Here is a 24,319-nt window from a genome sequence, read left to right on the forward strand (position 1 = left end):
TCCCGAGTAGCTGCGACTACAGGCGCCCGTCACCTCGCCCGGCTAGTTTTTTGTATTTTTTAGTAGAGACGGGGTTTCACGGTGTTAGCCAGGATGGTCTCGATCTTCTGACCTCGTGATCCGCCCGTCTCGGCCTCCCAAAGTGCTGGGATTACAGGCTTGAGCCACCGCGCCCGGCCGTGGTTTTGGTTTTTTTATTCTATGTTCTACTTGCTGTTTCCTTTGCTTGTGTTTGAATAAGAACATTAATTCTTTTTTATTCAGAACAACTCTTTGTATAAGAAGGAGTGAATGCTTTATTGTTGCAAGTAGTTTGCTTCATTTTGTCTTTTGCCTTTTAACTTTCCTGAGGTTATTTTATGCCATATAAAATTGTTGTGCAGTTAGATCAGCATTTCCCTTTATGGTTTCAACTTTTGGTGAGATGCTTAGAAATTTTGTCCTACCCCAAGACTAAAAACATCTATATTTACTTACTTTTTTGGGAATTTTTATGCTTTTGTTTTCTTTTGCCTGATTTTTAAGACATTTAGAATTTATGGTTTGTGATACAGCTCCAATTCTGAGGATTTTTTTTAATTAACTCTACCATCCAACAAGTCATAATTGAGCTAATTCTCAATCGCACATGCATAATTATCGCATAGTATACCACATGAACGTCTAAAAATTATTGTGGACAATAGCTTCCGTCTTTACCTCCAACATTTCCCGCTCTCATAGCCAGCAAATAGCGAAGTTAAAACAAAGTGATAATCTTTGCAAGCAGTTTTCTAAGACCCCGTCCATCGATCCTGTGAATGGGTATTATCAGATAGAAGATGTTTCCCTTGAATAACCCTCTCTTGTTAAATTTTCAGGCATATTTTTGCCTGCAGTCATATTTATTGATCACAACTCTCTTTTCTTCTTCCTGTCATCCTCTGTCCTCTCTCTCTTTTTCCTGCCCCCGAACTTAACTCCATTAACAAACAACTGAAAATGCCAGGGTTGTCCTCATGCTTCCTGACCCAAAATTGTAATTCTTTCACTTGCTCTGTTTCTTATCTTTTCTTTTTTTCTGTTTTCATTGATACCCCATATTTCTCTCACCTGTGCTTTATCCCTTCCCACATCATAAAGCATATTACTCTGCTACTTTTTTGGGGGAGCTATAATTTTGAATGTGTAGAAAAATACACTAAAAGTATCATGTCATCTGGACAATTACTACTTTCTGGATCAGCCTTTGTTTCTTAGTTTGGATTCTAACATATTTTATTTTAATAACCGTCATGTTAAACACTGGGGACATAGAAATTAAAAAGGCTTTTTGTTCGTTTGAGGAACTACTGATATAGCAAGGGGTAACAAATCTGTGTACAAAGTATTCAAATTGTTTTTTAGCCTTATGAAATTGGGTCACTTTCTTTCAGTGTTCAGTATATTTTAGAAAAGAATGAATATTCTGCATTGATTGAAGACAGATTTTTTTAAAAATTTCCATTGGGTAAATTTCATTATTCATTTTCAAACCTACATCTTTGCTGGTTTTTTGACTGCTTATTCTGTCAGTTACGCAGGGAGATAAATATGCTTACATCACTGGCTATGATTGTGGATTCGTCTGTTTCTTGCTATTCTGTCAGTTTTTGCTTTATATGTTTTGTAGATGTGTTATTAGGTACATACAAATTTTAAACTGTTATAGCTTCCTGGCAGATTGGAACCTTTTGTCATCAAGAAATAGCCTTTATTATCACTGATAGTTCTTGCCTTAAAGTCTTTTTTGTGTGGTATTACTTTTCTTTGTATTTGTATACATCTTTTTATAGCCTCTCACTTTCAGCCCTTCTATTGCTAGATGTGCCTCTGGGCATTAGAATATATTGGGTTTCACTGTTTATACAGCCTGACAACTGAATCACTTAGACCATTTATATGATATAATCATTGATGTTTTGAGTTTGAAATTTACCTTATTATTTTGTGCTACTTCTTTACTGTTCAGTGTTTTTTTTTTCTCTCTCTCTTTTCTTTTATCAGACCAAGGTTTTTTTTTATCATTCCTTTTTTCCTCATACTATATACTTCGTTTGTAATTTTTGCATGGTTACCCTAGAAATTACCATACTTTATTCACTACCTTTACGCTACATTTTATATAATAGAGGGATATTAAAATACCTTAGCTCTGTTTACCCATTACTGGCTTACATATTATTATGTTGTGTAATGAATTATGTAAACATTTGGAAGATCTGCCTAAGTCAGTGAACCAGTATTTTCCAAATGACCAATGTATGACATTATAAAATTATGCATGGGTAACTTTTGTATTCAGAGTGCTAAACAGAGCAATAAATTTTAATGTAACAGAATATGAATGTCTATTGATATGATTTCAGATTACACATTGTAACTAACTTATAAGAAACTATCATTTGTTGCATTTAATGCAGCATTAAGGAGAAACTTATACCATTATCCAAAAAATATTTTAAAATACTCCTCCCTTCTCTAGTTACATATGCCTACATTAAAGAGGTTTGCAAAAAATTTAAAACATTGCCAGTCTTGGCCAGGCACAGTGGCATGCACCTGTAATCCCAGCTACTCGGTAGGCTGAGGCAGGAGGATTGCTTGAGCCCAGGAGTTCAAGACCAGCCCGGGCAACAGAGCAAGATGCCATTATCAAAGAAAAAACAACCAAAACATTGCCAGTCATTATCAAGTTTTTTGTCTTGGAAAATATAGTTATTTTCATTTTAAAAAATGTTATCTGATAACATATAATGGGTTCATTGTTGTTACTTTTAAATGAATTACTAAATATTTTAAACTTTTCAGTTTTATTTTATTTTATTTTATTTTATTTATTTTTTTGAGACAGATTCTTGCTCTGTCACCCAGGCTGGAGTGCATGGTGTAATCTTGGCCCACTGCAACCTCCGCCTCCCAGGTTTGAGCAATTCTCCCGCCTCCTCCTCTGGAGTAGCTGGGACTACAGGCCTGCGCCACTAAACCCACTAATTTTTGTATTTTTAATGGAAATGGGGTTTCACCTTGTTGATTGTGATGAATCACTCCTGGCCTCAGGCGATCCACCCACCTCGGCCTCCCAAAGTGCTGGAGTTACAGGTAGGAGCCACTGTGCCTGCTCCAGTTTTATTTTTAATATGGTAAATATTGACAGATATAGTGTACATTAAGTTCTTAATAATTTTTAGGAATTTAAAGGAGCCCTAGGACCAAAAATTTGAGAATTGTTGCTTTAGAATTTTTTTTTTTAAGTGTCTGCTGGTGGCAAATTCTTAGCTTTTGCCTGCTTGTAAATGTCTTTGTTTCATCTTTATTCCTTAAAGATGTTTTCAAAGACACAGTGTATTTTTCTTTAGCACATTGAAGATGTTACTCCACTGTCTTCTAGGTTTCATCATTGCTAATTAAGAAGTCAGCAGTCACCTGTTTCTTCTTTGAGAGGAATTGTTCTTTTTTCCCTCTGGCTGCCTTTCAGATGTTTCCTCTCTGTCTGTGATAGTTTATAGCTTCACTTTGATGTGCCTAGATATAGATTTGTTTTTATTTATCTTGCCTGGGGTTTGTTGGGCTTCTGTGGATTGGTATCTTTCATCAGTTCTGTAAAAGTCTCAGGTACTCCTTGTTAACATTTGTCTCTGCTCCATTTTTCTTCTAGAATTATGATCAAACATGCACTAATTAGACCTTTTATTGTATTCTCTTTGCTTCTCAGGCTATGCTCCGAAAATTTACTTTGTCCTAATACTCAGTTTATAGTTCTGTCTTGTTTCCAATCTGTTGTTAAATCACTCCATTGAATTTTAAATCTCAGTTACTGTATTTTTTAATTTGTAGAAAGTCTGTTTGGTTCTTTTCAAATCCACTAGATCTGTGACTTCCTACCACCTATATTTCCAGCCTTTGCCTTTTATTATTTTTTAATGTTGTAAGCAAAGTTGTTTTATAGTTGATAATTCTTGTATCTGTGGTCTTTGTCCCTTCATACTAGCTGTTATGTCTTAACAGTTTTCCCTGATCCCACCTTACTTCCTCATAGGTTTGATTATCTTTCATTATGTGCCACTTTTTTTTTTTAAGATAATTATCTATATTAATATGAGACCTAGATTTTAAGATACTTCCCCTCAGGATTGTGCTGTGTGCCTGGGCACATTGCAAGTCCAAATTACTTTAAATGTAAAGTATCCTAGAACACCAGAGGTGAAAATTCATGACATTCTCATTCATCTTTACCTTACGGGTATAGCTGATTGGGAATCCTTAGTGTCAGGAAGGAGTTCTATTAGACCTTCCACCTTGGGCAGATCCTGGGCTTCGACATTGGTCCTGTTCATCATAACCAAAGATCAGACTTGCCTAATGCGTAAATGCCCTCGGGGTAAAGCATCTGTGTTCTGCTTACCTCTCAGGGCTCCTGCTTTTTCCTTTAGCTTTGGTTCCATCACTTGTGTGTTAAACCATTATGGGAAACTGCCTCCAGAAATAGCGTTTTAAAATTTTAGTCTAGCCATAAAAATAGAGAATGCTTACTCTTTCGATATAAATGCCATAGCAATAACTTTGAACTCCTATATTACATGCCTTTTATGTAAGGCAAACCTCAGTACACATTGAGAGACAGTGTCATATACTTATTAAGATCACAGGCTCTGCCACGTGCAGTGGCTCACGCCTGTAATCCCAGCACTTTTGGAGGCCGAGGTGGGCAGATCACGAGGTCAGGAGATCAAGACCATCCTAGCTACACGGTGAAACCCCGTCTCTACTAAAAATACAAAAAAATTAGCCAGGTGTGGTGGCAGGCGCCTGTAGTCCCTGCTACTCAGGAGGCTGAGGCAGGAGAATGGCGTGAACGTGGGAGGCGGAGCTTGCAGTGAGCTGAGATTGTGCCATTGCACTCCAGCCTGGGCGACAGAGCGAGACTCTGTCTCAAAAAAAAAAAAAAAAAAAAAGATCACAGGCTCTAAAATCAGACCGCCTTGTTTAAATCCTGGCCCTGCCATGTAGCAGTACCCTGTGTTAATTTATGCAAGATACTTAATCTCTCTGTGCCTTGGTTTCTTCATTTAAAAAAGCAGAATAATAGCTTGCCTTATGTGGTCATTATGAAAAACAAATGAGGCCGGGCACCATGGCTCATGCCTGTAATGTCAGCACTTTGGGAGGCTAAGGCAGGCAGATCACCTGAGGTTGGGAGTTCGAGACCAGCCTGGCCAACATGGAGAAACCCCGTCTCTACTAAAAAAAAAAAAAAAAAAAAAAAAAATACACACATACACAAAAATTAGCCCGGCGTGGTGGCACGTGCCTGTAATCCCAGCTACTCAGGAGGCTGAGGCAGGAGAATCACTTGAACCCGGAGGCAAACCCGGAGGTAGAAGGTTGCAGTGAGCCAAGATTGGGCGCATTAACACTTCCAGCCTGGGCAACTAAGAGCAAAATCATCTAAAAAAAAACGAGGATAAGGAAGGCAAGTAAAACATTTAGCATAGGCGCCTGGCCCACCAATTGGGTTTCCGTGCTTAGGACAGTCAGACGATAGTAGTGCTCAATAAAAGTCAAGCTAGTTGTTATGTTCAGCATTTATTAAGTGTCTGCTGTACAACAGTGTGTTTAAATTCTCTTGATCTTTGGCTGTACCAGGTTGGAAGATGACACCCTTGCAGAAGCAAATGGAACAATTAGCAGTAGTGGAAGTTATTTCTGAATAAATGGTGAAGTTTTTGAAGTAACTTAATGTTTTATAAATTTATGATCAGAATAGCACAGAGTCGTGCTTTTGGTTGAAAGTGTTCTAACTAGGACTATGAGGAAGTGGAACCATGCGGGCTGGTCCAGCAATGGGTCCTGGAGGCTTTTGTGAGCAGCAGCCAGTGAACATGCACGGGGCTGACCTTCCCATCTGGATGCTGTTTTTTGAAGTGTTTTCTCCATATTGAGGTTCTCACTAACAACTCCTCTGAGGCACGCTTCTTTGCACTTTGGTTGATGAGAATATCAAGGCCTAAAGAATTGTGTGGCATATAGAAAGAGACAGGCTGGGACAGTCCGCAGGCTGGCGATTCCCTGGTGAGGTGAGGATGGCCATATTGCATGGCCCAGAAACTTGATTGATAACTGAGTGGTGAAATTGGTTATAAAAGTAAAGCAGCAACGGCGGGCGCCCGCCGGTGGCTCAAGCTGTAATCCAAGCACTTGGGAGGCGATACGGTGGATTCATCGAGGTCAGGAGATTGAGACCATCCTTGGTCTACCGGTGAAAACCCCGTCTCTACTAAAAATACAAAAAAATACCGGGCGAAGGTGGTGGGGCGCTGTAAGGTACCCCCAGCTACTCGGGAGGGCTGAGGCGGAGAGAATGGGTGTTAACCGTCGGGAGGGCGGAGCTATGCAGTGAGCCGAGATCCGGCACTGTCACTTCCCAGCCTGGGCGGCAGAGCGAGACTCCGTCTCAAAAAAAAAAAAAAAAAAACACTAATGCGGTAAGTGTTGTTTATGGACACCTACAGGCAAGGAGAGGTACCAGAGAAAAAAATAAAGTACAAGAACAATAACAAAATCTCCTACCTGTTTTAGGGCAGTGGTATGCTCTGGGGCGGGAAGGAAGTTTTCATCTGAAATAAATATGGCAAGCTAACATATTTTATCTCTGATTTATTACCTAGACATCTGTTATGATTGTTTTCTCTGATGATATATATATATACTTTTATAATGTATATATGATACTTTTTTTTAAATAAAGAAGCTTAAAAAAATGCAAACTTTGGAATCAAGTAGACCTTGGTTGAAAAGCTGCCACCCATTTACTCAAATTCCTTTCTCTCGCTGATCTTCAGTTTCCTCATCTACAAAATGGAGTAATCATTACTTCTTTTTTTTTTTTATTTTTTTGAGGCGGAGTCTCGCTCTGTCGCCCGGACTGGAGTGCAGTGGCCGGATCTCAGCTCACTGCAAGCTCCGCCTCCTGGGTTTACGCCATTCTCCTGCCTCAGCCTCCCGAGTGGCTGGGACTACAGGTGCCCGCCACCTCGCCCGGCTAGTTTTTTTGTATTTTTTTTTTTTTTTTTAGTAGAGACGGGGTTTCACCGTGTTAGCCAGGATGGTCTCTATCTCCTGACCTCGTGATCCGCCCGTCTCGGCCTCCCAAAGTGCTGGGATTACAGGCTTGAGCCACCGCGCCCGGCCGTAATCATTACTTCTTTGATGTTCTCATGAGGACTGGATGAGATGATATTTGTAAAGTGCCTAGTATAACCTCTAACTTCTTATAGGTAGGTCCTCAATAAATCGCGCTTTTTATAATAAATGAATAATCCAAGGCCACAGGTCTAGTCTCTGGCGGCTGTAGAATTTGAACGCAGATGCCCTGACCCCAAGTCCAGAGCTGCTTCCACTGAGTTGTATGAAGAGGATGCTGTTAGTGGAGGAGCAGGGTCACAGTACCACAGCTCTAGCGACCCGCAGCAGCGTCACCAGGACAGAAGCTGCCGCTGCATTACCTCCTCCCTACCTCTGCAGCCCGTCTGGGAACAATCTTTTGTTTTGTGTTTTGCTTTGTTTTGTTTTGTTTTGTTTTGTTTTGTTTTGTTTTGTTTTTGAGACGAAGTCATACTCTGTAGCACAGGCTAGAGTGCAGTGGCGAGATCTCGGCTCACTGCAACCTCTGCCTCCTGGGTTCAAGCGATTCTCCTGCCTCAGCCTCCGGAGTAGCTGGAATTACAGGTGCGCGACACTGCACCTGGCTAATTTTTTGTGTTTTTTAGTAGAGACGGTGTTTCACCATGTTGGCCAGGCTGGTATTGAACTCTCGACCTCAGGAATCCACCCACCTCGGCCTCCCAAAGTACTAGAATTACAAGCGTGAGCCACCTCGCCCAGCCTGAACAGTCAGTCTGTAAAACCTGGCAATCAAAGCCAAATCCAGAAGTGAGAAAGTCTTCACAGTTTTATTGACAATGGCATTGAGAGTATTAAGAAGAAACATTGGAATTGAGAAGAGATAAATAGAAACTTTTTTTTTTTTTAAGCTGCTCTGTTCAGCAGCTTAGGCCAGGTTAGGTTTATGGTAATTAACAACCCAAAAATCTCAAGGGCTTCCAACAGCAATTGCGTCTTTCTTGCCCATCTCCGGTGTGGGACACAGGCTGCTCCAGGTCCTCTCCAGCTGGAGCCCGAGTGGAAGGAGCGGCCCCTGTCTGGGCCCCTGGAGGACTGAGGAGAGGTGGGGGTGGGGAGCTCCCCTGTGAAGCTGTCAGAGCTTCTGCCTCAGCACAGGAACAGGCAATTGAAGTCATATTGCCTGTGCATGTGTATTGGTTACTAGAAATTTCTAGATATCTGGCCATTGAGGGGAAGTTTGGGAAAATGGAAAATTCGTCTGAGTAAGTGGAGAGGCCACTTGATGTAGGGCCTCAAACTCAGTTCTTGAGCCGCTTCTGGACGTTGAAATATTTCGCTACTGGAAGAAAAGCTATTTTGCAATCATGTTTTTAAGCACGAGTTTGGTTCGATGATGATCCTGTTTTGACTTTTACCTTTCCCTCTTTTGTTGACAGTGTTATCAGCAAAGTGGTCCCTGCGCCCGAGGCCAAGCCGGCGCCCTCGCAGAACAGGCCGAAGACCCCGCCGCCGGCCCCCGCGCCCACCCCCGGGCCCCATGCTCGTGAGCCCTGCGCCCGTGCCGCTGCCGCTGCTCGCCCAGGCCGCCGCGGGCCCTGCCCTGCTGCCCTCCCCGGGTCCTGCCGCCTCCGGGGCCAGTGCCAAAGCTCCTGTGCGCAGCGTGGTGACTGAGACGGTCAGCACCTACGTGGTGCGTACCTGCCCCCCGAGCGGTTAGCCTGGAGACGTTTTCAGTTCAAGACAAGTGTGTGCTCTGAATCACTGTCGAATTTCAGAGGCATTTCTCTTTCAAATTTTATTATTTATTTAATTATTTTTGAGACAGGGTCTCCCTACGTACAGTGGCCCAATCATAGCTCACTGCAACCTCAAACTCCTGGGCTCAAGCGATCCTCCTGCCGTAGCTTCTCAAAGTGGTGGGGTTACAGGCCTGAGCCACTGCCCCTAGCCGGCACATTTCTTTTTTCTTTTCTTCCTCTTTCTTTTTTTTTTTTTTTTTTTCTTTTTTTTGAGACGGAGTTTCACTCTTATTGCCCAACCTGGAATGCAGTGGTGAGATCTCGGCCCGCTGCAGCCTCCACCTCCCAGGTTCAAGTGATTCTCCTGCCTCAGCCTCCTGAGTAGCTGGGATTACAGGCGCCTGCCACCACGGGTGGCCAAGTTTTTGTATTTGTAGTAGAAACAGGGTTTCACCAGGTTAGCCAGGCTGGTCTTGAACTCCTGACCTCAGTTGATCTGCCCGCCTTGGCCTCCCAAAGTGCTGGGATTACAGGCATGAGCCACGCGCCTGGCCTTTTTTTCTTTTTTTTTTTTTGAAAGGGGATTTCACTCTGTCACCCACGCTGGTGTGCAGTGGTACGATCTCGGCTCACTGCAGTCCCTGCCTCCCAGGCTCAAGTGATCCTCCCACCTCTTGAGTAACTGGGGATCTCAGGCAGTCGCCACCACTGTCGATTAATTTGTTATATTTTTTGGTAGAGATAGGGTTTCACAATGTTGCCCAGGCTGGTCTCGAGCTCCTGAGCTCCAGTGATCCACCCATTTCGGCCTCCCAGAGTACTGAGATTACAAGCATGAACCACCATGCCCAGCCAAGATGCATTTCTTCGTTGCCATTTTTCACTGCATTTTCAAGCTTTTGGCTGAAAAGTTACATTGCAGTGTTCACATAGTCAGCTTCCATAAATAACATCAAAGCATTGTGTTTATATTGTTTTGGATATGACTATATACATATAGACAGTAATATCAATCTGTAAATGTAGAGATGCACAGTGGTGCTGAAATCTCACATTGAATTTCTTGATCAAGCAATTCAGTTATTCACTTGAGTATAATTTATATAATGTACACTGATATTATGAGCCAGGTGGTGTTTCTGAATAATAGCACTAGTTATATTTTATTGGCTATGATCCAGAATATGGCAGGGCTTGCATATTAAATGGAAATGAACTTTCAGACCACCAAACTCCTGAGTATCCAAGCATGACTTCAAATTGTAAAACCAGCTGGACGCGGTGGCTCACGCCTGTAATCCCAGCCCTTTGGGAGGCTGAGGCTGGTGGATCACTTGAGGTCAGGAGTTCGAGACCAGCCTGGCCAACATGTTGAAACCCCATCTCTACTAAAAATACAAAAAAATTAGCTGGGCATGGTGGCTCATGCCTGTAATCCCAGCTACTCAGGAGGCTGAGGCACGAGAATTGCTTGAACCCAAGAGGCAGAGCTTGCAGTGAGCCAAGATCGTGCCACTGCCCTCTAGCCTGGGCGACAAGAGCAAAACTCTGTCTCAAGAAAAAAAAAATAGTAAATCCCACCATGTCGAATGAGTCCACGTTGTTCTGGGACTGTTTTTAGTTGCTTTCCTGTTACTTAATAGTATTAGGTCTTATTCAAACCCTGAATACAGTCTGGCAGTAAAGTATTTATACAGATTATGTTCTTTGGACACGATAGAATTAAACACACAAACACACAAGAAAATATTTAAGGTGTATGGAGCCATTGCCATTGCTGTGACTACCAAATCCACAGACTGTGATGTGTTAGCCTAATGGGGGCCCTGACCTTGTGTAACTAGGTAGGTACTAATATGATTAGAAAGTGGCCGGGTAGGACTCATGGTATTTGTCATTATAAACTGTACAATATTACATTTCTTTTTTTTCTGGTTTTTTTTTTTTTCTTTTGAGTAGTCTCCCTCTTCTTGTCCATATTGGAATGCAGTGGCACCACTCACTGTAGCCTCGACCTCCTGGGCCCCAATGGTTCCCTCACCTCAGCCTCCCAAGTAGCTGGGACCACAGGCGTCTGCCACCACACCTGGCTGTTTCCTGACTGTTTTTTGTTTTTGTGTATGTGGAGATGATGTCTCCCTATGTTGCCTAGGCTGCTCTCAAACTCCTGGGCTCAAGCAATCCTCCCACCTTGGCCTCCCAAAGTGCTGAGATTACAGGTGTGAGCCACCATGCCTGGCCTATTATTAAATTTCCTTAAAGGAGTTTTGGAAGGAACTTCTAAAACTGTGATCATCCAGTTGGTCCGTCCAGGGACCAATCATTGTAGGTGTTTAATTGAGGCAACATTACCCCCAAATGGGTTGATCAGGAAAGATTTTGTACTTAACCTCCTCGACCTTTGTGTCTTCATCTGTAATTAAGAAGTTTGTGTTAAACTTGGTGATCTCTGTGGCGTGTTCCAGCTCTGAAAGTTCTGGTTTTCCAGTAGATCTTTGAACTAACTCACCTCCTGGAGATGAATCCAGTTGGAATAGACAGTGTAGAAGGAAAGCTTTCTGGCTGTGCATGGTGTCTCATGCCTATAATCCCAGCATTCTGGGAGGCTGAGGCAGGCGTATCGCATGAGCCCAGGAGTTGAGACCAGACTGGGTGACATAGTGAAACCCCATCTCTGCAGAAAATACAAAAATTAGCCGGGTGTGTTGACATGTGCCTATAGTGTCAACTACTCCTGAGGCCGAGCTGGGAGGATCACCTCAGCCTAGCGAGGTCAAGGCTACAGTGAGCCGTGATCACACCACTGCACCCCAGCCTGGGCGACAAAGTGAAACCCTGTCTTTTAAAATAAAAATGACAATTTTTAAAAAGCCTTCTACCTCATGAAGAGACGCTTTGTGGGCAGAGGACAAAATGTGTGATTTAGATGACATATGAAGGCAAGAGAGCAAAAAGGCAGATTTTGTCACTGCCTAATGGTGTGATGTTGGAAACGCCACTTAAATTCTCTTAGCTCTGGTTTCCCCATTCACAAGCTACCCAGAGGTTGCTTTACAATGATTAAATGAAATGAGAGGTTTAGAGGAATGTAGTAAGCTGTGACGTATTTGGTGTTAGTTACTGTGGATGCTGTGGCAAAGCTCTTGTGCAGCACATAGAGTCATTGCCTTCTGACTGCAAGCAAGGTCAGCCAGCAGCAGGACTGGCCACACGTGGGAGCTTCAGGGCATAGGATGTTCCACCAGCCTTGGCCACGAGGCAGCGGGTACGGGTGACTGCTGGATCTCACCCCTTGTTACTTTTTCTCCTGAAATTACAGAGGGTCAGAGATGTAGTCGCCCACAGATTTCTCTGGGAAGTTTTCCTGTCAATGTAGCTTGCCTTTGTAGAGTTGCCTTAACTCTATATACAGTGAAACGTATATTCACCCCCAATGCACCTGTCACACACAAAGAAAGCCTTTTTAAAAGCACATCTAGTCAGTGTGGTATTTGAAAGTCTAGGAAGAACTATCCCTTATAAAATAAACCGGATGCAATAATATGCTCTGTTATTGTCAACACTTTTGAAATTACCTTTTTCTTATTGCTGGTGTTTAATGCCCATCAGTGAATTACTTCTTCCAGGTTGGCTCTGTTCATGTGGAGTTTGAGGAAGTGGTTAATAGGATGTTCCCTCTTGAGGACTGCTAAGTTAAATAAAGTCAACTCCAGAGTACACAACATTTGTAGCAAAATAATGTTGAACCTTATAGCTCTTTGGTCTCCCTATCCCCTTATTTCATTTGCCCTTTAGTTGATTGTACTTTACTAAAAATGTCATAAAGGGAGTGGAAAGTTACTTAGTAACAACTCTTTTATATCCTTGATCTTATCAGCTCGTTCAGGAGAAGGGCTTGGCTAATAAGTAATAAGATGGTGCATGCACATTTGGCTGTCTATATTAATTCCATGCCTATGAATGTGATTGAGAAAAACCACATAGAAAGTGGAGGTCTGTAGCTTTCAAAAAATCAGTTGTTACCACCCTTGTAGAGACCCAAATCATTAGGAATGTATGTAGTTATAGTTTTGTTTTTTTTTTTTTGTTTTTTTTATGAAAGGGGTTACAGGTCATATTGTTCACAGAGATGATTATAAAATGCTTGTTTTTTATGACTTACAAAAGAAAGCTTAGAATACTCATTAGAAATGTCTTATCATTGAACACTTGGCGTTTTTCTGTTTCACCATTCTAAAACAGTGATGACACTGATTGTGGCATTAATGAAGTGCTGATCTACTATATGTTTTAGTTTAATGTGCCTGTTGATTAGGTTAACAGTATAAAGTAATCATTCTGATCTGACCTCTTTTGGTTTTTTCCCATTCCCTCCATTTTTGCCACTTCCACTTTGCAAACATCAGATCCGAGATGAGTGGGGCAATCAGATCTGGATCTGCCCTGGGTGTAACAAGCCTGATGATGGGAGTCCCATGATTGGCTGTGACGACTGCGATGACTGGTACCACTGGTGAGTGCCCAGGGCGCCCTGCCGGCCACGTGCGTCAGGCAGCATCAGCTGCTCCTGAGACGAAGTGTCCACTGAGTAGATTCCTGCCTTTGGACTGACCCAGGGCTGTCCTAGGGACAGTACATGGAGTCAAATCACAGAAATGCAATTAACTGCAAAACCCAAGAGTCTTTAGACTATTGTTATTCACCCTAAATTCTGAACATTCTGCTTAGCTTATCTATCCTTCTTATTAAAAATAATAATACCAGAAGGAGACCCGGGGGCTTCCCTGACCTTCCTTTCCGGTTCCCTAGAAGCTGTAGCACTGGCCAGGACCACGAAGAGGCAGCCCCTTTGTAGGGATGGTACAAACTGCAGGACTAAAGGCTGCTTAACTGTTTTTTAAACCTCTTCAGCGGTTCCTAAAAACTGAAAAGCTCAACCAAAATGTATGCAGATAATCTTCTCGTGTTATCTTTAAAATGTCAGATACATTGTTCAGTTATGATATACGGTATCTGTGAGATAAAGACAAAGCCGTGGCTCAGAAGCCTCCTTTCCTGGCTGAAAGGAGGAATGAACTAATGAATCTCTGCAGAGGGGCCTGTAAAGGGCGCGTCTGTAATATCCTAGTCTGCATGCCCAACAGTGGTGCTGCTTGACTTTGATTTCGGGTAAACATGTCATAGACTTTAAAAAGTACTTTAAAACAGAAGGGAGAAGAATCGACTGTATAGAAGTTGCTTATCTGAGCTTGCTTTCATGTATAGGCCCTGTGTTGGAATCATGACTGCACCCCCAGAAGAGATGCAGTGGTTCTGCCCCAAGTGTGCCAACAAGAAGAAGGACAAAAAGCACAAGAAGAGGAAGCATCGAGCGCATTGACGGCTCCCGAGGGGCTGGACCAAGCGGGGTCAGCCCAGGCTTCCTCCCTGGCGCCCCTGGAAGGGAGCTGGTGCAATTCTGCCATCACATCCACCCCAGATGCCTGTGGATAAAGAACCCAGGAGGACTGAGGCTGGAACACACCGCGCACCTGCATCGTTCACTCCCCAGCCGCGTTGGCCTGTGGCTCCGCGGCAGTGCGACAGAAGGAAACTCGAGCAGAGGCGTGGCCTGGGGGCTGCCCCTCCTCCACTTCTCTAATACCAGTGACAAGTATTATTAATAAAGAGCGTACATCTTCCCTTTTGATTTCCTTTATTCTCTCCAGGGCCTTTTCATTGAGGTATTAGATGAGAAGATAATGTACAAACTGCCTCAACTGTAATTTAAGGATGATAGAGTCTGTATACAGTTTTCAGCCCCTTTCCCTCTATAGTAAGATAATCAGAATAACATAAAAGAAAACTCCAGTTGGAGTACCGGTAAATATTTTTGTGATAAGAATATATGAAGCTTCCCTCCTTCCCCGTTTTAGTACTAACATGTAAAATGTTCAGGCTTTTGTGAAATACCTTATATTTTTTAAGAAAAAGGTTTCTATCATGTCCTGTTTGCTTTTGTGCAAATTATTTTTGTTTAATGTATTTTATATCTTCGTTGCATTCTAATTTTGCCCTTCTTTAAACTGCTGGAGTCTCTTCTCACTGCTTGTACATTTCATCAACTTGTATAAAAACTCTTCAGACTAAAAGATTGCCCCTAATGTAAATAATAAATATTTATGAAGTAGTTATTTTTTAAATTTTTATATCGTGTTTAATCTGGCTTTCTCTGAAATCCACTAGATTTCCCAGCCAAGTCCTTTAATGACGCGCTGGACAGAAACAAAGAAGGCCTAAAGAAAAAGCCATCGTTCAAAGAAATTTCCCCTTGAGCTCAACCTGTGCAGTGCCCGAAAATATCGTGGGGGAAAGGGCCCAAGCAGTTGGAAGGAAAACAAGGCAATTTAAATTTAGAGTTTATGATTTGAAGTTGTTTCATTGTTGGTCTATTTTTGTTTTTTGTAAATTTCTTTGACAGACTTGTAACTAAAAGGACATGTAGTATTCCATGAAAGTAAAAAAAAAAAAAAAAAACCCACATATACTGTAGCATTTTGTCTTTATATTGTTTTATTTCTACAAATCTGTTCATTAATATTGTGCTTTAAGGCTGAAATGAAGTATATTATGAATTTTTTTAAGAAAACTCATCAAATTTCAGGGTATCACAAAACTTTATTATATTATTATTCTGCCCACTATTTATTATATGTTATAGATGTCTGAGAGGTAAACCAAATATTTTATTTTTAATGTTAAAAAAAAACATCAAATTTAACTTTATTAGCATATTTTAGCAACTTTGGAATAAATATGGACTTTTACTTGATTTTGAAATAATCCCAGTGTAGGCCCATGTACTGGATCTCTTGGATGCTAGAATATGGGCTTTGAACCTAATACAAATATATTACTAGAAAATGTGATTTTTTAAAATGCCAAGTAAATTGATATTAGTGTATGGATTAGTCATATTTTAAAACATTATGTGGTTAGAGAAATGCAGTTTTCTGCCATGAATGTTAAGTTGCAAATCAGTGGAAATGGAGTCGACCTCTTCAGAGTGCAGGGTATCATTGCCCTCCTTGTTCAAGAGGCCAGAATTTTTCTATCCCTGCAAAGAAACAAAGCATCTATGTTGAGATATGTGTTTTTTTGTTTTATTAATTTGAGATCATTCTATACTTTATACAATATTTTCACATGCACAAAATGCGCGTTAGTGGTTTTGGAGAGGGGTGAGGGGTGGGGGAAGTGCAAAATAAAGATTATTGGCTATTTCATAGTTTGCTTTTCCATTTTCTTTATTTAGGATTTAGTTCCTTGAGGCATGGTCCATGATCTGAAGTTGCCACGTTTAAGTGAGCAGGTCATGCTACTGAAACCAGAATGGAGGTGCTTGTATATAACTTTCCCCCGATCTTCCTGTCTGAGAGACTTCAGCCCATGCTACATTCAAGGAATTTCAATCAGTTTGTTGTCCCTTGCTATTTCATGGTTGCTTTCCTAAATCCAGTTCATGATTTTATAAATGGTCTTTGCAATAATAAAACCAAAGAATCATTTTCAGGGGGCTGGAGAGCTCGAGGGATTAGTAATGGAATACAGAGCCTTTCACCTCTAGGTCAGTGAGTCGGATCCAGTCCAGGTCACTAGAGACCAAAAGTTGTCACCATCTTATGACTGTTCAGTGGCCTGTGTGAAATGAACTGGTGGTCTCAGCCTCTACTGGGTGGCTGGCTGTGACACCAACCAAAGGAAGTTCAAGAAACTGCAAAAAGAAATGTGGATTAGAAAATAAAACATCTATGTTACAAAGAAAAAGTTAGAAAGTTGGGTGTAGTCATTCTCCAGAAAGTAATACTGAAGGAAAAAGAGCAACTTAAATATACCACAGACAAATGGAGATTAATTTACCTTCTTGAATGAAGTCAAGCAAAACCGGAAAAGAAAAGCCTGCGTTGGGTGAGAGGGAAGAGGGTTAAGTGGGGTGGATGATTTGATCGGGAGAAAAAGTTTAGGGGCCCAAACTTTAGGAAAAAATGGGTTTTGACTTTTGAGGGAGAAGGAGATCGCAAAAGGCAGCAGCAATTTGAGGAACTACTGTAGCAGAATTAGATACAAAGGAATGAAGAGTATTTCCCTTTAGAGAGTTTGCAGTTTTCCAGTTGGAAGCAAAATCCTGACTGGTTTTAATTTAGCCCAGCACTATCACTTGAATAGCATCAATACTTTATAAAGACAAGTAATGGTGGGGGGAGGGGGGTCGGGGAGATTGTCCTGACTAGTGATTTTATTGAGGGAGATGGTATTTGAGAAACAGACCCTCACCTCATGAAACCGAGACACCCTTCTGGTGTGATAATCTGCCGTCAGAGCCAGATGGAACTGGCAGAGCTTAATTTCTGTGGCTGACAAGGTGTTTCTCTTCCAAAGGTGTCTACAGTGAGGCACAGTGAGGATCTTTATCCCCTGACTGATTTGTGGTTCCAAACGTCCTGGAGAAAACCAGAGGCTATCAGAGTATTCTGACTTTGTTGGGCTTTTTTCAGAGATAAAATATAGTGCATTACTCTCCTGTATCACCTAAACCGCCTTTGTTCTCCTTTCAATGGGATGATTAAACAAAGACCTACTAACCAAATTGAAGTATAAAATGAACACTGAGATATGGAAACCCTGCCACTAAGAATGCTAATGAAGAAAGTTCACGAAAGCCATGCTGGCTAAGTTTTCAATACAAATAGTTTTATGGCCAATCTCTTTAGATCATAGCAGCTTTCTTTAGAAGTGTAAGTCTAAAAGTAGATGAGTTACCTTGACCAAAGAATGAAACAGATAATGTCCTGAATAATGTCTCTTTCCACAATGGTATCAGTCATTCTGTTAGGAAACTATTTCTTTGAGAATCTTGCGTTCATTGTAGCCTAAAAAGTATAAAGTAACTATTAATCCATGTGTGCAGGCCAGTAGATGACATCGAAATGAGATATTAGGTGGACAGCTTGTTCACTTAGTCTACATATGAGTTACTAAAATGGCCACTGGTTATTTTTTTCATTCTGGGCAACTCAGTTTTAAATTTAGTTCGAAGGACATTGTTACATGGTTTCATTACGTCCACATTTGCTAGACACATTTTATGGAAATGGCAATGATGTATCAGAACCAAGCTCATTTCCAGTTGTCTGGTTTCTCATCTGTTCTAGCCCTTTCTCTGGCTCCATGATTTTGGAATCATTCCCAAAGTATACTATGTATTAAAGTGTATTGCATCAAATTCTAAGTGTATTCCATATTACTCTTTTCCCATTTTTCCATACATAATCTTTCCATCTTAGGCTGCAACTATTTTTTAATGTTACTAGAGCTTCATGCTTTTAAATTTTACATTCATAACAAAACAAGAACTTAGCAAATGTTTGCATTAACTATCCTAGGAACTAGCAGAGTAGACATGATATTAGAAAATACATGTAGATAGATGCATACACCACAAAGTTCAAATGTGTTGGACTTTCAGAACAGAAGTTCATTTTAGGTACCTAGCCCTAAGCAATCATTTCCTACCATATCCTTAGAACCTAGTCAGTATTTTCACCTTTTGAAGTTCCGTGGGTTTGTTTTTTTTTTTTTNAAAAAAAAAAAAAAAAAACCACAAACCTGAAGAATGTCATTGTTATTATCCTTAATGAGTTAACTATTGCCAAGTTAAATGGTTTGAAGAAAATGTTTGTGCTGATCTAGTTAACTCATTTAGAGTATCAGAAGTACTTACCAGAGGAAGTTCAAATCATCCAAAAATATTATCAAGTTATATTCTGATTATTTCTTATTACACTGTTTGGGATGTTGATGAAACTTTTTTCTGCTAGCTTTTAGAAAGTGAGAATTTGTTTGTTTATTTATTTATTTATTTATTTATTTATTTATGAGACAGGGTCTTACTCTGTCACCCAGGCTTGAATGCAGTGGTGTAATCACAGCTCACTGTGGCCTGGACCTCCTGAGCAGCTGGGACCAAAGGCATGTGCCACACATCTTGTTAATTTTTATTTTTTTGTAGAGACAGGGTTGCCCAGATTCATGTCGAACTCCTAGGCTCTTGTAGTCCTCCTGCCTCTACCCAAAGTACTGGAATTATAGGCATGAGCCACTGCACCAAACCAAAAAGGGATTTTTTTTTTTTTTTTTTTTTTTTTTTTTTTTTTTTTTTTTTTTTTGAGACAAGGTCTCCCTCTGTTACCCAGCCTGGAGGTCAGTGATGCGATCTTGGCTCACTGCAACCTCCGCCTTCTGGGTTCAAGTGATTCTCCTGCCTCAGCCTCCCCAGTAGCTGGGACTACAGGCACCTGCCACCACACTGGCTAATTTTTTGTAGTTTAGTAGAGATGAGGTTTCACCATGTTGCCCAGGGTGGTCTTGAACTCTTGAGTTCAGGCAATCCGCCCGCCTCAGCCTCCCAAAGTGCTGGGATTACAGGCGTGTGCCACCGCACCCAGCCAAAAAGTGAATTCTTTAGAGCTGATTTCTTGATAGCCAATTCTTCATCTTCCCTTCATTTTATTTATTTTGACATTGTTTTTACAGCATTCACAAAAACAAATATTAGGCCCAGGATGTCCCACATTCAACCATATTCATATATTTCTCTAAAAAATGTTCATCAGTCATCGCTCTGAGCAAGACACATCGTGCACTGTGGGGACAGAGCGGTGGGGGAGACAGCGTGCCCGGGGCTGCAGAGCGCCGTGCCCGGGCTGCAGAGAGCCGTGCCCGGGGCTGCAGAGCGCCGTGCCCGGAGCTGCAGAGAGCCGTGCCCGGGCTGCAGAGAGCCGTGCCCGGGCTGCAGAGCGCCATCACAGGCTACGTGCCCAAAGATAGGACACACCTCAGAAGCGGGTGCAAACCAGAAGTGCATTGAAAGGTGTTTGTTTTTCACTTCAGTTTGACCAATGTTCAGCTGTAGGTCAATGAGACTAAGGAGATAGCACAAAATGTAAAGCAACATTAAACATAAGGATACATAGGATTCTGGCTGGGTGCGGTGACTCACACCTGTAATCCCAGCACTTTGGGAAGCTGAGGCTGGTGGATCACCTGAGGTCAGGAGTTCAAGAGCAGCCTGACCAACATGGTGAACCCCTATCTCTACTAAAAATATAAAAATTAGCCAGGCATGGTGGTGGGTGCCTGTAGTCCCAGCTACATGGGAGACTGAGGCAGGAGAATCGCTTGAACCCAGGAGGCAGAAGTTGCAGTGAGCTGAGATTGTGCCACTGCACTCCAGCCTGGGCAACAAGAACGAAATTCCATCTCAAGAATAAAAAGAACACCTAGAATTCCCTGTATAGAAAGTTTTTAAAGAGACTGAACCACACTCTCTTATTTAGGGATGCATGCAATGATGGGAAAGCAAGAGTCCCTAATAAAAATGGGTGTGGCGGCTGCCTCTGGGAAGAAGGAGTTTTGATGCAGAAGGAGTGAGCAAGCTCAGGGCAGCTTCCCGGGGACAGGGAACACCTTGCCCCTTGACCTGGGCAGTGTTATACAAGATTTTCTTTATATCTCTCAAAACTGTGTATATAAGTTTTAGCCATGTATCTGCTTGCTATTTTACAATTAAAATAATCTAGCCAGGTGTGGTGGCTCATGCCTGTAATCTCAACACTTTGGGATTTGGGAGGGATTACCTGAGCTCAGGAGTTTGAGATCAGCCTGGGCAACATAACAAGACCCCAGCTCTACAAAAAAAATCGTAAAAATAAAAACCAGCTGGGCAAGGTGGCACGCGCCTATGGTCCCAGCTCACCTGGAGGCTGAGGTGGGAGGATGACTTGAGCCCAGAAGGGTAAAGCTACAGTGAGCCATGATCATACTACTGCATTCCAGCCTGGGTGACAGAGCGAGACCCTGTCTCTAAATAAATATATAAATAAATGTGGCCAGGCATGGTGGCTCACGCCTGTAATCCCAACACTTTGGGAGGCCAAGGCAGGTGGATCATGAGGTCAGGAGATGAAGACCATCCTGGCCAACATGGTGAAACCCCATCTTTACTAAAAATACAAAAAATTAGCCGATGTGGTGGCACGTACCTGTAGTCCTAGCTACTTGGGAGGCTGAGGCAGGGGAATCGCTTGAACCCGGGAGGCAGAGATTGCAGTGAGCCAAAATCATGCCACTGCACTCCAGCCTGGGTGACAGAGTGAGACTCCATCTCAACGAAAAAAAAAAAAAAAACCTTTGATCCACAGTACAAACAATATCCAACACTAACTCAAAATACAGCACAGACAAACGTAAAACTTGAAACTATAACACTTTTATAAGAAACCAAAAGTAAAAGTATTTGTGTCCTTGAGTTGGCAAATACTTCTTAGATACAATTTATAAGGCTGAAAATATGATCCATAAAAGAAAAAAATATCAATTGGACTTTATCAAAATTAAAAACTTTTCTTTTTGAAAGACATTGCTAAAACAATGAGTGATAAACCACAAATTGGGAAAGACATATTTGCAAATCATCTCTCTACCAAAGAACTTTTATGCAGAAAACATGAAACTACAAATAGTAAACAATTCAATTTTAAAAATAGACAAAAGGTTCGATTACACATTTCACCAAAGAAGACCTATTAACGGCAAACAGCTATATGAAAAGATGTTCATCATTAGTCATTAGGAAAATAGCTAAAACCACAATGAGATACTACCACATACCTATTAGAATGGCTAAAATGAAAAATACTAGCCATAGCAAGTGTTAAAGAAGATTTGGTGCCACTGAAAACTTCATACACTGGTGATGGAAATGAAAAATGGTGAAACCACTTTGGAAAAGAGTTTGGCAGCTTCTTAAAAAGTTAACCTGCACCTACTCTCTGAAATGAAAGCATGTTCATATGAAGACTTAAACATAAATGCCCACAGCAGTTTTATTTGTCATAACTAAAAGCAACCCAAGTGCTCATCAAAAGATGACTGGATAAACAAGCCATGGTTACAATGATGAAATCTAACAGCTCCCACAATAAAAATGAACTACTGATTCATGTAATAACACAAATTTCAAAATAACTATCTAGCTTGAAAGAAGCCAAAAACAAACAAATAGAAGAGTACATATTCTGTGACTTTATTGATATAAAATTATAAAAAATGTACCATGCCTGTAATCCCAGCAATTTTAGAGACCAAGGCGGGCAGATCACGAGGTCAGGAGATCGAGACCATCCTGGCCAACAGGGTGAAATCCCATCTCTACTAAAAATATGAAAATTAGCTGCACGTGGTGGCATGCACCTGTAATCCCAGCTACTTAGGAGGCTGAGGCAAGAGAACCATTTGAACCCAAGAGGCAGAGGTTGCAGTGAGCCGAGATTGAGCCACTGAACTCCAGTCAGGGTGACTAATCTAAACTGACAGAAAACAGATCAGGGGTTGCCTGGGTTGGAAGTAGCAAGGATCAGTAGGGAAAGAATAAGGAAAACAAGGGGCCACAGGAAACCTCAAGTGTCAAAATCTGTTCACTACACATTAACTGTGGTCATGATTTCCTGGGCATATATACATGTTAAAGTCTATCAAATTGTACATTTTAAGTGCAGTTTACATATCAATTATATTCCAATAAAGCAGTTTTTTAAAAGTCACAAGATAAAGAATCATTGTTTTGTGGTTTTGTTTGTTTTGTTTTGAGACATGGTCTTGCTCTGTCACCCAGGCTGGAGTGCAGTGGGACAAACACACTTCACTGCAACTTTGACCTTCTGAGCTCAAGTAATCCTCCCACCTCAGTCTCCTGGGTTGCTAGGACCACAGGCATGCACCACCACACCCAGCTATTTTATTTTTTAAGTTTTTTTGTAGAGATGGGGTCTTCCTATGTTGTCCAGGCTAGTCTCAAAATCCTGGGCTCAAGCGATCTTCCTGCTTCAGCCTCTCAAGGTGTTGGGATTACAGGCATGAGCTACCATGAGCAGCCCTCAATGTTCTTAAGATGAGAAACTCATAACTGCCATCTACTATGTATGTAAAAAGCCATTAACACCACAGCCTCGACAGAAATAAGCCACTAGTTAGTCAACTGTGGAGTTTCCCTACCTCAATACTTTTTTCACCAATTTTCCTTATTTTTTTTTTTATTACTATACTTTAAGTTCTGGGATATATGTGCAGAACGTGCAGGATTTGTTACATAGGTATACACGTGCCATAGTGGTTTGCTGCACCCATCACCTGTTGTCTACATTAGGTATTTCTCCTAATGCTATCCCTCCCCTAGCCCCCAACCCCTTGACAGGCCCCGGTGTGTGATGTTCCCCTCCCTGTCCATGTCTTCTCATTGTTCAACTCCTACTTATGAGTGAGAACAAGCAGTGTTTGGTTTTCTGTTCCTGTGTTAGTTTGCTGAGAATGATGGTTTTCAGCTTCATCCATGTCCCTGCAAAGGACATGAACTCATCCTTTTTTTACGGCTGCATAGTATTCCATGGCGTATATGTGCCACTTTTTCTTTATCCAGTCTATCATTGATGGGCATTTGGGTTGGTTCCAANTTTTTTGTAGAGACAGGGTTTCTCTATGTTGCCCAGACTGATCTTAAACTCCTGAGCTCAAGCAAACCACCCACCTTGGTCTCCAAAAGTGCTGGGATTACAGACATGAGCCACCGCACCTGGTCTAACTTTCATTTTGACAGTCACTGGTGGCTAGGAGCTACCATACTGCACAGTGCACTACCAGAGCAGTCACAGAAGTAGATACACCTTGCTCCTTCGTTGACATCCTAATCTTTCCCATGGCCAGGAAGGAGGCTGGTCCAGGAAGCACTCACATCCCAGCCACACTTCCTCACCAGCTGCATGGCCTCACTCTCCCAATGGCCTCAGCACTTACATTTCGAAACCAAGAGGTCACATGAGATCTCCATGCTCTTGTAGCTGTAACATTCTGTGTTTTGAGATTTGAAAACTTATAAATAAATCAGTTCTGTGTCAGAGCTAGTGAACTCCAACGCCTGTTACAACTGGAATCAAGAGATGACGGGATAAGCGTGTGATGTGAATGGAACCACAGAATCAACTTACCCTCAAGGTTTTTAAAATGTGAATTTGGTTGAATTAAAGAATAGGGTTAAAGTCAAAAGCGAAATAAGGGCCGGGTGCGGTGGCTGACGCCTACAATCCCAGGACTTGGCGAGGCCAAGGTGGGAGGATCACTTGAGCCCAAGAGTTCAAGACCAGCCTGGGCAACATGGCAAGACCCTGTCTCTATAAAAAAACAAAAAAACAAAAAAATTACCCAGCATGGTGGTGCACACCTGTAGTCCCAGGTGGAGAGGTTGAGGCAGGAGAGGCACTTGAGCCCAGGAGTTTGGGGCTGCAGTGAGCCATGATCATACCACTGCACTCCAGCCTGGGGCCACAGAACAAGACCGTCTTAAAAAA

The 24,319-nt window shown here is 41.8% G+C and overlaps 1 protein-coding gene across 1 annotated transcript in view; it reads left to right on the forward strand.

Moving 5' to 3' along the window:
• Positions 1-16,145, forward strand: part of TAF3 (TATA-box binding protein associated factor 3) — a 211,399-nt gene extending 195,254 nt beyond the window's left edge. The window contains 4 exon segments of the mRNA XM_017872492.1: positions 8,580-8,670; positions 8,672-8,833; positions 13,289-13,395; positions 14,148-16,145. Of these exon segments, the coding sequence (XP_017727981.1) occupies positions 8,580-8,670; positions 8,672-8,833; positions 13,289-13,395; positions 14,148-14,262 (475 nt within the window). The 3' untranslated portion in view covers positions 14,263-16,145.
• The last annotated feature ends 8,174 nt before the right edge of the window (positions 16,146-24,319 follow it).

This window comes from Rhinopithecus bieti, unplaced genomic scaffold (genome assembly GCF_001698545.2).
Source record: "Rhinopithecus bieti isolate Rb0 unplaced genomic scaffold, ASM169854v2 scaffold_6933, whole genome shotgun sequence".
NCBI classification, from domain to species: Eukaryota; Metazoa; Chordata; class Mammalia; order Primates; family Cercopithecidae; genus Rhinopithecus; species Rhinopithecus bieti.